General features: G+C 36.9%; 1 protein-coding gene across 1 annotated transcript; it reads right to left on the bottom strand.

The window, feature by feature from the left end:
- Positions 1–293: 293 nt before the first annotated feature.
- On the bottom strand, positions 294–11,096 carry LOC110102351 (probable xyloglucan glycosyltransferase 6). The gene is made up of 5 exons (XM_020830667.2): positions 10,231–11,096; positions 2,614–2,922; positions 2,010–2,300; positions 1,771–1,884; positions 294–1,441 (listed from the first exon to the last, which is right to left on the bottom strand). Exons 1-5 carry the CDS (start codon positions 10,960–10,962, stop codon positions 806–808), a joined length of 2,082 nt encoding a protein of 693 aa, XP_020686326.1. The 5' UTR covers positions 10,963–11,096; the 3' UTR covers positions 294–805.
- Between the last annotated feature and the right edge of the window lie 2,760 nt (positions 11,097–13,856).

Raw genomic sequence — 13,856 nt, forward strand, 5'->3', positions numbered from 1 at the left:
GCAAACCCACAACCCAACAACCACCAAAAGAAACAACCCAGCAACAAAGAATCACAAAAAAACCCTCACAACAACCACAACAAGAGAAAGGAATGAACCAAAACAACAACCAACACTCACCCAACCAAACCCAACAGAAAGGAAGGCCACGGCTCCAAAAGACCACAACAACAACAGGCCAAAACACCCAAAACGGCCCAGCCACCAAACAAAGCAACACCAAACAACAGGGCAACATTAACAAAAGAGAATCACCAACAACAGATAGAAAAACTAACAAAACAAAACATTACTTCTCACAACAAAACAAAACAATAGAGAACAATTTATTCTCGAATGTTACATAATACAAAGTTCTACGTTTCAATACAAAGCAGACACAACATTCTGGCTTCCACAAAAGACCACAGAAAGTCATGCTTTATTATCGCCAACATCTTTGACAAGAATTGAAGCATTCAAATAGACTAATTAACATACAAAAGAAAAAAGGGCTCTACTGAAAAATCATTGATATCAATAAAAAAATGCTTCCATTTGGCTGACGATACGTTTACAAGTTTCACAGAAGAATGGCCATATCTGCCTCTGGTTATGAGATCAGAGCTTACTGATATTAGGCCATGTACTTATGGCAGGTCAGGTCATTCATAGGAATTGAGCAGAATACTCTCACAGCTTTGAGAATGCCAACGCAATCTTTCACATCGGATTTTTGGTCAAAAGGCCTTGACAGAATCACAATGGACCACAAATGCGGGTATAAGCTAATGTCAAAGAGAATGATGGATTTCTGATACTCAGATTAGCTGACCTGCTCCCCAATCAAATCAAGCCCTACTAAAAGAAACGTGATTCCTTGGAAAAGTAAGAAGTAGAAATGAATTCCTTGAGCTGATAACAAGCTTCGGGCAGAAGCTGTTAACAGAATAAAAGCTAGCGACAGCTCAGTTTTATACAGACGGTTTCGTTTATTCCTCCTCGACTTACTAGTAAGCTCTAATCTGTTCAGCTCAGCAAGACCGGAGTCTGAAGAAGCTTTGTGGATTCTTCTGCTTTCTGCTCGATTCTCGGTGTCCTCTACAAAAGCAACCAAGTCTGCCTCTGATGACCTTCCAAGCTTTTTAGTAACTATCCACTCATACGAGCTCCCAAGTTTGAAGAGTCCAGATATCATTGCATTGAATTTGGTAACTGACATTGTGTTCTCGAATAGAAGGTAGGGGACAATGAATGGAAATGACCTTGGCGCTGGAAGGATGTTAATAACAGACATTATACCAGGAACATAACAAACAACCCAAGCTGGGAGTTGGGCTTCCGGCAAGAACATTGTCAATGGGAGGATGACGCAGAAGAGAGTGAATGAATAGAACGGTAGGATTAGCTTCCTTAGGAGGAAGAAAAGGAAAATCAAATTTGCTTTCTTTGCCCAGCTAACCTAAAATAAGAAAGCAAACAGTAATCCTAAATAACAAATATACAGGCGCTATGTAAACAAGGGTGCTTCAGAATCGTGGTTTAATGGGTGATAAATGTCACAATAAGTAAGTGAGTAGATGCACCCCATTACTGCATGAGATACCAGTGATGCTATTAATTTCAAATGAATCACATTATTATCATTATTCTATGAACCGTTGTGCCTGTTTCATCAAGTTCCTTAAAATCCAAGTGCTATAGATATGCAAATTAATTGATTGTAAAGTTCTTCGTAGCCTGCATTCACAGAAAAAAAATTTATGTGCATGAGAGAGCATGGAAACTCACCTTTGAACGAAGAATATCAACAAAGCACAGACGAAACAACTGCATAGGTCCTGAATGCCATCGGTGTTGCTGTTTTTTGTATGCTGCATAAGACTCTGGGAGTTCGCAAAGGCACTGAACAATAAGGACATACCAGATCAGGGAGGTGGGTGAGAGAGAGAGTGAAGGTGGATCTTTCTTCACAATATATGATCAACTCCAACGAATAAAGAACAGTAAATGATGGCTGAGGACCAAACCTTAACATCATTTAGAAACATAAATTTCCACCCATTAAGGTGTGCACGGACAGCAATATCCATGTCTTCCACAGTGGTCCTCTCCAGCCAGCCTCCAGACTCTTGGAGTGCTTTAATCCTCCAGACTCCAGCAGTTCCATTGAAACCGAAGAAATTAATAAATATTCCATTCACTTGTTGCTCAACCTCGAAATGAAAAGAAAGATTTATATTCTGCAGCCTGGTCAGCAAGTTTTCATCCTTGTTTACAAAAATCCAGCGTGCTTGAACCAGAGCAAGATCATCATTACCCTGCAGAAGAAAATATTTATTCCAAGTACTGGAAGGCATGAAAGATTTCCAATAGCAAAATTTTCTAATTAAGCGTATCATACAAGGAAGTTTGTGTGCTCTAATCTAATTGTAGGTTGATAGCTACGCATTACATTCAACCCAAAATTAGTAATATATTAATATTTCCTATTCATAATATTCATATTTATATATCCTCCTTCCATTTATTATCACTTCATTTACTAAAAAAAAATCTCCTTCCATAATCAAATACCAAAGACATGGTCCAATCATATAATATACCATGCTCTTTTAGTTCATCTAAGCATACCTTGAAGTGTGGAATCGTCCTTTTCAAAAAATCAGGGGATGGTTGAAAATCTGCATCAAAGATTGCAACAAATTCGCAGTCCTTCACATAATCACAACCCATTGCAGACTTCAGATTCCCTGCCTTATATCCAGTGCGTATGAGACGGTGCCGATATAAGATATGAACACCCTTCTGCTGCCACTTCTGTACTTCGGCTTTTATGAGGAGCTGCACATCCAAATCATCAGAGTCGTCCAAAACTTGTACAAGCATTTTCTCCCTAGGCCAGTTCTGTATACACACTGCTGCAATGGACTGCCGGTATACCTATTCAAGCAAGATTTTTTTTCATTACAAATGGTGGCTACTGAATCAATAGAGAAAAACTGTCTATAATGCAAATTTCAGAAATCATTAGTGTATACTAATAGTAATTAGAAATTGTAAGAGAAGCATTAGCAGAAACCTAATAGTACTAACAGTAATAGCAATAACCGTAATGAATGTAAATACCGTTTTATTAAAAGAGAGGGAGAGCTAGGCAAGTGAGATACTTGCATGGGATTAAGAAACAATAAAAAATAAGAGAATAACACCAAGATTCGCTGATTAGATGAAAAGAATTTTTTTGTTACCTTCCACACTTGTACACTGAAAAAACTGAGAAGAAAGAGAAATCAAGGGGGCTTTCATTTTATTTATTACAGGCTTTTACCGTTTCAAGTCTTCAATCCACCTTCTGCCCGGACCATGCAATGCTTCAACTATAGAGAGAGAAAGACTAATGGGGTAAAATATTGAAAGAGAGAGGGAGGAATGACTTTCCATTGTGAACGGAATGCTGAAAGCTGATTGTTATAGTGACTTAATAGAAAAACAAGTTTACAATCGAGGAAACATGCTCTAATTTTTATAATACTTTCTTTTAAAGTTATTTATAAATTCAGATGAGCTACCAACATCTTTTTCTGGACACATGATAAGTATCAATGGTTCATTTTCCTCTTTGCTCCTCTCTCACAACTCGCGACTCACGACCTCGAGTACGGCTTTCGTTTTCCCTTTCGCTCCTCTCTAGCCCTCAAACGAAGACCACCGTAACAGATATTTATGACTTCTAAACTCTAAGGGTTATGTTATTTGCATTCTTAATTTTTGATCTTACAGCTCCTCTTAGCTCCGGTAATGAGACAACAAACGGAACTATTTTAATATATTCTAACATTCCAAATGAAACGACAAACAGAACTATTTTAATTTAGGCCCCTCCTGAATAAAATTTCTAGCTCCGCCACTTGTTTCATTTATGAGCTGTTGGCTCACATTAATGTTCCGTCTTGCAATTCAAAATGAGAATAAGTCGAATAAATTGGTTCCTTTTGTCTTTTTCCTAATTCATGTTGAGTCAGACATTAGGATTTAGGGGATTGATTTTTTTAGAAATAAGAGGTTGTTATATCTTGATTTTTAAGTGATTTTACGTTCTATAGCATGCACTCCAACTCTATATTTCTAATTAACATTTAGAGACCTTCGACATAGGCAGTTTAAAATTGGTTGGACATGCTTGCACAATTTTTCTTTTTATAATGATTTCAAAAAAAATTTCCAAACTAAAATTAACAACTAATTGACTTGATACATTTGTTTAATGGTGATAAGTTGATCATTATTACTGAGTCGTTCTCTTTTCGTTTGGATAGATCAATTAGCACACTAATTTATGGATTTGATCGAAAGTCATCAAGTTCATCATTTTAAATTTGAAAATACAAAAAAATAAGTTTTTTCCCTAGATAAATATAGGTCAATCTCAAATGATTCATTCTCCTTAGTTCTATCAAGTAAAAACTCAAGCTTTTATTTAGAAAGATTATTATCTTTTACCTTGTCATCTTCTTTCAGAGTTTTGCTTAATCCTTGCTTTCAAGCAATGGAGAAAGTTGACATTTGTTGATTTCTTTTTAATAATTGTTTCTACAATTTTGGAAAGTTGTCTTCTTGTTGATATTCCATATAATATAGAGAAGGTGATGCGGACATCAGACCCTTAATGTTCCATCAGGGACATGGTCGATGATCGACGGCTACGATGACGGCTTTTTATTTCAATTATAAGTGATGTATTTATTTATTTTCTATATTTTTCCATTTATGCCCTTGCTTAAGGAATTAGTTCTTTGTAAGCCCCGAGGGCATTGTTGTCTTTTATTTTTTCCTTCTTGTATTTGTCTATTTAAATCCCTCTTCTTGGAGAAGGGCTAATGATAATTAATATGAAATTTTCAGCTTGTGCTTATGGATCTCTTAGTGAGTTCTAAGTTTTCTCTCTTTGGATGATCTCTTAGTGAGTTCGTGAGAGGAGAGGCCCAAGTGGGGAAAAAGCAATACCCGTCAATCTTGGTGGATTCCAAGGTTCGCGGTTTTCTTATCTTTCTTTTTCTTTTAATTTTTCTTGCATCGAATTCCCTCCACTTTCATTCCGCCACCAAAATACCCCTTGATCCCCACCAAATTCCCCCTCCACAATTCCACCCGCCGGCCTAGCTCCTAGCCACCTCCACCCAAAGCCAAACCCGCATCTTCCTCTTGCCACCGCCCCCACCAAGCCCCCTTTTCCATTGTGATGATGATCTCAATCATCATGCTATCTTCCAAATTTAGTTGGGCTTGAGAGGGAAAATTGGAGTCAATTTGAAATTCAAATTTTGAATTTCAAAACTTTCCAATTTTGGAAATTCCTATTTAGGAAAGTTTTATTCATGACTTCAATTTAAATTTCAAACAAATTGGAGGTTATTATTTAAACTCCCCTCCCTCTCTCCCTCTTTGGCCGGCCACCTAAGCTCCCCCATTTAATTAATTAGATCCCATAAATTAAGGATCTAATTAATTCAATCCCCTCCCCACTTTCCCTCCTAATCTCCACTAATTTCAAATTCAAATTTCAGAGGAGATTAATCTCTAATTATTCGCTAAATCTGAAATTAATTTCAGATTTTTTTTTTCCTTCTCCACTTAGCTTGGTCGATCCCCTCCTCCCCCTCTCTACATTTTCTCCTGGACAACTATGCATGGCCGATCCGAATATTGATCAGAGATTAGTCTTTGATTCCCAAGGACGTGTGGGCGTTTTGAGATCGTCTTTCGTGACGTCAACATAGAGATCGGCGCCACCATTGAAGATTATGTGGATCGGAATTTCTACATCATAGCTCTTGGTTGCTGCCCACATCTTCCCCAGCATTCAAACGATCTTGTCAGAGCGCGCATCTCTCTTATCTTTGGATAAACTCGACATTCGACTCTTTAGCCTCTTAGTATATTTCTCCAACGTGGTTATATTTTGATTCACAAAGATGTTGGTCCCTCCGCTAAAGCATAGTAATAGGAAGAGTTGAGCGAAGGGTTCCTTGTAGTAGCTAGTCTTAATGTTAACGAAGGGATTTATTGTTGGGATCATTCACGAATGCAAAAGTGGATTAAATTGATTGATTTTTATGCTCTTAACTTCTATGCACGTTATTTAACCAACGCTATTTATCACTTTAATATTTTATTTTATCGTTCAAATCAACATGAGATCTTGCTTATTATTGTTCTCTAAAATTAAACGTGCAAACGTCTTTAAGCATCTCATCTTTCCATAATTGTTCTACATCAGAAGGATTTCAAATTCTACCTTTCCAAAAAAAATTGGAAAGGCTAAAAAAACAAATGATCGCCTACTTACTATCACATGGGTATTCCTTTTTGAAAGAATGTTCCGAAAAAGCTATTGAAGAAAGTTTTAAAAGTTGCTCGCAATCCACATAAATTACCTACAAGAGTTCTTGGGTTCAAATGTCCTATGAAGATTCTAACAAAATTCTTTCCTCACTTTAACACCTCAAATTACCTTATTCCCAAAATATTCATACAAAACTCCAAAACAAAGATAAGCTCAATTTACAAGCTATTAAATATGTCTTCATTGGCCAATCTCACATTAAAAAGGGTACAAATACTACCATCCCAACAAAAAAGGTGTATGCATGCGTTGATATCACTTTCAATAAAAAAAAGAACATTATTTTATTACTACTTATCCTTAGAAGGAAATATCATCCACAAATGGTAAAGATAATTTTTTCCTCTTTAATCAGTTGTGTTTAAATGTTCTTTTCACTGATCTCTTTTCACTTAGCCTGAGACACAAATGGCATATTCTTAATGCTAAATTTATTTTGCTATATTTAGATGTTGTTGAAGTTAGTTATTCCATTTAACTCTACTGCTAGAGATTTGCTAATGTGGATGCTAGAGATTTGATTTCATTTGTTGGATTTGAATTTTGAAGGCTTCTTCTTATAATGCTTGGGCATGAGATGCTGGAATATTCCAAATGTTTGGTTTTCTTTGCTGGATTGAATGTCTGTTGCACCTATTGTGAATAATGCACATTTGTTTTTCTTCACGGGATATTGGATTTTGGATGCCTGTTTATTTAACTCTGTTAGCTGGATTTGGATGCTAGTGGATGCTGGAGATTTGCTTTTATTTGTTTTGAATTTTGAATAGATTTTTTGGAGATTTGTAATTTGCTTTACTTAGCTGGAGATTTTCTGTCCTTGGTTATTTTATTTAGCTCTGTTATTAAAAATGGATGCTACTAGTTGGATACTCATTTTTGAGATTTTCCAATAGGCAATGATGATTAATTTAAGCAAATTATCATGAATTTAAAAGATTATCATGGGTATTGTTGTTGTCTGAAAGACGAATTTTGACTCTTGAGTCCTCTATAACTGATATGGCATAAAAATGTCGTGTAAACCTTGTGAAGACGAGAAGTTTAAACTTAAATTTCAATCCAAACCTCTATATTTTAAATTAATATTTCAGATTTAATCTATTGAAAAGGTATAATAACTTATGAAAATTTTTTTAATAACTTCTCAATTTTCATAACTTCATTTTTTTTTTGTAATTTGAATATGCAAGCCTTACTCTTATTCAATAAGGCTACCGTTCAGTATTGCACGAGGCAAGAGACTATAGAGTATCATCAACTTGGACTGAAATAGTGTGTTGATGGTAATTTTGTAATAGATTCATTAATTAAATAAAGTGTAATGAAATCATCTTTGTTGTATAATTTGAGTTGGAGATTCTTATTGTAATTATAAATTTTCATTAAAAACAATTACGTGTGATTTTTTTCTATCACTTTTGATTTTTTTTCTATTACTTTTGTGTATATTTTATTTACAAGAAATTGTGATTTTTTCTAATAATTCAAGCCTAAACAAGCCAAAAGAGCTCGTTTAGATTAATATGAATCCAAAGGTACAACAACAACAGCAGGCCTTCATACCACTATGTGGGGTCAGCTACATGAATTCTTTTTTCTCCATTGTGTCATGTTAATAATCAAATTCTCATTTAAATCAAATAAAGTGATGTCATTTCTAATATTTTCTAACTAAGTCTTTTTACATCTACCTCTACCTTTCTTAACATAAGCCAAATCTAACACCTCTATTCTCCATTTTATGTGACTAAACCATCTAAGGCGACTCTCTATAATCTTATCTTCCAATGGAGCTACTCCAAGTTTTTCATGTATATGCTCGTTCTAAATCTTATCTCTAAGAGTAAAGACACTCATCCACTTGAGCATCATCATCTCTGCAACACTTAACTTAATATTATGCTTCTCTTTTAATGGTCAACATTCTACACCATAAAGCATTGCAAGTCTCATCACCATCTTATAAAATTTTTCCTTAAGTTTGAGGGGGACTTTTCTATCACACAACAAGCCCGATGCATTCCTCCACTTCAACCATCCAACTTGAATTCTATTAATAATATCCCCTTCTATTTGACCATCACTTTGAACAATAGACCCAATATATCTAAAACGTGTGATCTTATTCATGACTTGATCACCCAAAGTCACAATCCCCCTGCTAGATCTATTACTACTAAAATTACACTACATATATTCAATTTTAGATCTACTCAAACAAAAATCTTTAGACTCTAAGGTTGATCTCCATAATTCAAGTTTACCTTCAACACCCTTTCTAGTATTATCAATAAGAAGAATATCATTAGCAAAAAATATACACTATGGTACAACCTCTTGCAAATGTTTAGTGAGAAATCCATGACTAAAGCAAAAAAGATATGGGCTTAAGGCTGATCCTTGATGTAATTCAACTGAAATAGGAAAATACTTAGTCAAAGCAACTTGTGTTTGAACACAAGTAACAACTCCTGCATACATATCCTTAATGACTTGAATATAAGCATTAGTAACATATTTCTTTTTTAGAACTCTGCATAGCACTTCTCTTGGAACTTCTCTGAATCAATAAATATTACATGTAGATCCTTATTCTCTTTATACTTCCAAGGACATATGAAGAAAATGGAGAGGGAGCACCATGAAGGTTGTACAACAAAAGCACCATTGATAGAGCCGAAAAGCCTTTCACAGGAATAGGAGTCACATGAGCTGAGAGGAAAGTAAAGAGCAATCTGGAAAAAAGATAGAATGATGACAAGAAGGAGATGAGAGAAGGATAAGAGGAAAAGGAAAATGTTATCACCCAAGTTCTTATGTACAATATCCAGATGTATATACATCTTTAATCAAGCTAGCTCCAGTCTCCTACAAAGCTAATTACAACCTAATAATAATAATAATAATAAAAGTGTATTGCCTAATTACATTATTTACTTAATAAGCATATTATTTAAGTAATCCATGTCCTTGAAAAATCTCTAAGACAAACTGATGTTCTCTTGTCTCTGTGAGAATGATGTTGTCACTGTTGAAGTACACCGGCTTATGTATCAAATACATGCCGAAGATATCCACTATTTTCACTGTAGTACTTTTATAGGGGGAAATATACAAGTTGCATGCATCCAGTAGATCTAAAAGAAAATGAACTGAATTTAAAGCAAATAAAATATCTTAACAAAAAGTAGCATAAGGTTTTAGAAGCAAGAAACCATATGGCATTGTTTTCTCATGAACACCAATCAATATTAAATCAACATTAATATCAATCAGTTAACCACAAGAGAACAGGTTTGTGAAAATTGAAACACTAAAGGGGGTTCTGGAAAGGTATAGATATTTCTAGTTCATGTGTTGGCTTAGGCTATACTGTATTACATAGAATTTAATATATGACAGTGTTTTCATCCAAAATAAAGGCATTGATAACTATCATGGAACGGTGAGAAAATTTCTAGCCGAGATCTGGATTCCTAAAATTATACCAACAGGAGTAGAAAGTACAGAAAGCTCCAAAGGAGACTAAAATGCAGATCTGAACACTGGTAGTCTTTACTCTGGAGCAGCAAAGAAGCTAGAACCTAACTCATTCTCCATCATAAATTTTCAATGTTTCTAATACTTTCACCAATATATCATCATGCAGACTCCAATTAAGCTAACAACCATGACCGGAATTTAAAGGTCTGCAAATAAAACCACGCCATTTGTCCAGAAACCGCAGCTTGAAAGTCTCAAACAATAAGTATTAGCTAATATAATACTCTGCATGCATAATTATATAAAGGTTCTTGCCAAATAAAGAGCTTTTTAAAATATAAATTGCTACATCTGCTTACCTCCCGCTCATTGCACATTGGGATTTGGAGCAAGACCATAGGATACTCCTCCTCCACGTCCACTTTCCCGCCCTCCAAATCCTGGTCCTTGTACTCAACAGCAATCACGGGTCTCAACCGCCGGAGCTTGATCCAGAAGCAGCCCAGAACGAGCGCGATCCGATCGACGGACTGCACGAGGAAAAGAATGATGCAGACATTGGCCATGGCCTGCACGGGAGGCGCCAGGTACTTTGCCCTAACCATCAACCATCGGGCGTAGATGAACTCCAGCGCCTCGGCGGATGCGGCATATGAGGGGGGCTGAAAGTGCCATCCCTTGAAGTAAGCAGCGACCTCAAAGAAGAAAAGGAACACAGCGAGGAAGAGAAAAGCCCGAATGAGGCGGTAAAGTCGGTTGTCGGGACGGTCGGAAGGCGCCGATGCGGCGCGACGAATGGCAATGAGGAGGAGGGAGAGGAAGCGGGCAGGGAGGGATAGGAGGAAGACGGCAGCGCGCAATAGCACAAGAAAGAGATGGCGGGAGAGCTGGCGGGCACTGCGGCCTCGGGATTTGCTCCTGCCTTCGGCGATGGGGGCGTAGAGGTCGACGGCAGACCAGGAGGCGGCGGCGGCTTCGGAGATGAAGGCACCGGAAGAGGATTCGTCAGGCTTCTTCGGCGAGAGGAGAGCCCACTCGCGCTGGCGGTTCCACCATTCCTGGAACTCGTAGTTGGGAGGCCGAGGAGACATTGGGATCGATCCCCTTGCTTGTACACGCACTCTTTCTCTTTCACTCCTCCTTCTCTCTCCGCCTATCTCTCCCCTCCCGGCAAGCAATAGCAATTTTGGAAGAAAATCCCTCAATAGATTATGTTCCCCAAAAAAATTCTTTTTATAGATTTGTCTCTGACCCCTTGGACCAGCAAAAAAAATTTCTATTGCATTCCGATCTATAAGCTAGTTACACGTAAGGTAAGAATAAAACACAATAAGAAAACCTATAAGGCACATTCCAACAATAAAGGGAAAACAACAAAACACTTCACAAAAAGAAATTACAAAGGGATGTAAGAGAAGCTACCAAAAAGTTATCAAAAAGACAGTGAACAAAAATACATCCAAACATGGATAGTAATATTAAACCACCGGGCTCAGGAATTACAACTCTCTCAACCTGGTTGCAGATAATAGATTGACTTCAAAAAACTGTCGTCCAAAAGAGAAAAAACAATTCGTTCATCCTCGCCCACCAATCACAAAAAAACTGATTGGATACAAAACTTCTCAACTACATCAACACTGAACTGAAGCCACAGCCAACCAACCAAAAAGAAAATTACGCCCAGAAATACCATAGCAGTACCAGATATAAGTACCCACCAAGAAAACCAGCATAAATACACCCATGTCAGCTTCAGGAAAGTGATTCCAACACATTATAATAAGTCCAGCATCAAATAACCATTTTTCCATTTCAGAACCTTAGAGAAGACAACAGTTTTGATCTTATGAGCTAAGGTAGAGAAAGAGACAAAAAGATTGCCAAACCTCCTATCATTCCATTCTCTCCAAATATGGTATATGCACAACAAATTATAAGGAAATAAAAGTCCTTGACTTTATGATGTGTATCATCAATATACTCAAAAATTTGCAATATGTTTGGCCTAAGCAGCAGAGTTTCCAAATTGCTCAAAATTTTAGATAGGACAGAGAAAGTATAGTCACATTCGAAAAATAAATGGGTCACAGATTCATTTGAGCTATGGCATAAAGAACAAGATGCATCAACAATGATATCCTTAGCAATAAGGACATCAGCAGTCTTAATACCCCCAGTTAGAGCCATCCAATAAAACGAAAAGAATCTAAGAGCATACCGCTTATGCCAAACAAAATGCTGCCAATCGACTTTATCATACTCCTTAAAATAAAAATCCCGGTAAGCCCTATGATTATTGTTGTTTCCCCTACCTCAATAAAGTGGGACATTAGATTCAACAGGTATCACAGAAAGCGCTTGGGCTACATAATCTGGAACCGAAGCAGGCAATTCCCACCTTTTCCCATTTAGAATTACAGAGACTTTAGCATTAGTAGGGAAGAGGCTGAGAATGGGGTGCATCTCCCGCACGTCCTTTAAAAGATTGTCATTAAACCAGTGGTCCCAATATAGAGATAAATGGGAATTAGGAAAGATCTTAAAATGAAAATTTTCTTTGCTAAGCTTGACATCCCTACAAACACTTTTCCAAAATTTAGATGCTTCCTTCCATGGTGAGACATACATGTAAAACAACAACTTAGCAAGAGGGCTATTTGAATTGTAGATTCTCACAATCAAAGAGCAATTAAAGCCGAATTGAACAAAATGCAAGGATGGCAACCCAAGACCTCCCACCTCTTTGGGTTTGCAAGTATTACGCCACGAAATTAAATGCAATTTCCTCCAATAGGTTCACAAAAATAGAAAAATTTAGCACAAAGCTTATCAATTTGTTTTATAATGGTTTTAGGTAAAATGACCCCACAAACCTAGTTACCAATCGTGTTCCAAATAGTGTACCTAAGGAACTGAAGCCTACCGGAAAATGATAAAGCTTTAGCTTTCCAACTAGAGAGTTTATATGTGACAATTTCCATTAACTTTGAGAAGCTAGCAAGCTTAGGATTGTAGGGGGATAAAGGAACCCCAAGATAGACCAAGCTAGAGGAAGTAGCAGGAATACTGAAAATAGCACAGATGTCTTCAGCTATATGACAATTAGGAGGTAAGATAATGGAGCTCTTCCCAAAATTCACTTCCAAACCTGAAGCCATAGAGAATTCCTTAAGAATTTGGTTCAGACTTTCACAGTTCCTTATATTATCTTTCTCAAATATCATAAGGTCATCAGCATACATTATGTGGGAAAGCCTTTGATCTCCAATAGTGAGAGCATCAAATACATTATCATTAGCAGTATTATCAAGCAAACAGAAAAATGCATCCATCACAATACAGAAAAGATAAGGACTTAGGGGACACCCCTGCCTAAGCCCAGACGACGAGGGAAAAAAGACTTCAAGAGCTCCATCAATGCATAAAGAAAACCATACATCTTTAATGCAAGCTTCAATCCAATTGACAAACTGAATTAGGAAACCTTTTTGTAGCATCTTTGCAATAAGAAACTCCCTGGATACACTATCAAAAGGCTTTTTAATATCAAGTTTAGCACACATAAGCTTGAATTTGGAGGAATGTCTAGAATGTAGAAGGATTTCATTTGCAAGAATAACATTATCTGTTGAAATCCTCTTATGAATAAAACCAACTTGGTTTTCTTTTATGATAAGGGGCATAATGGGCTTCATTCTAGCAGCAAGTAATTTTGCAATAATCTTATAAGATGTGTTGCAAAGAGAAATTGAACAAAAATTAGTAATAGCTTCAGCATTACTAGACTTGGGGATAAGAGTGAGGGCTGTTGTGAGACCTCGTTCCCTTACTGTTCCTCTCTGATTTGGATTTTTCCTCTCAGGATCGTCCAGGCCGATCGGCACTGTAGAAAATATCGGCCTGAGAATAGTTCTGGGAGTCGTCCAGGCCGATCATTCTGGTCTGATCGTCCCGGGACGATTTGGCGATCGGCCGGGCCGAT

The sequence above is a fragment of the Dendrobium catenatum genome, unplaced genomic scaffold, assembly GCF_001605985.2.
Source record: "Dendrobium catenatum unplaced genomic scaffold, ASM160598v2 fragScaff_scaffold_733, whole genome shotgun sequence".
Classification (NCBI taxonomy): Eukaryota; Viridiplantae; Streptophyta; class Magnoliopsida; order Asparagales; family Orchidaceae; genus Dendrobium; species Dendrobium catenatum.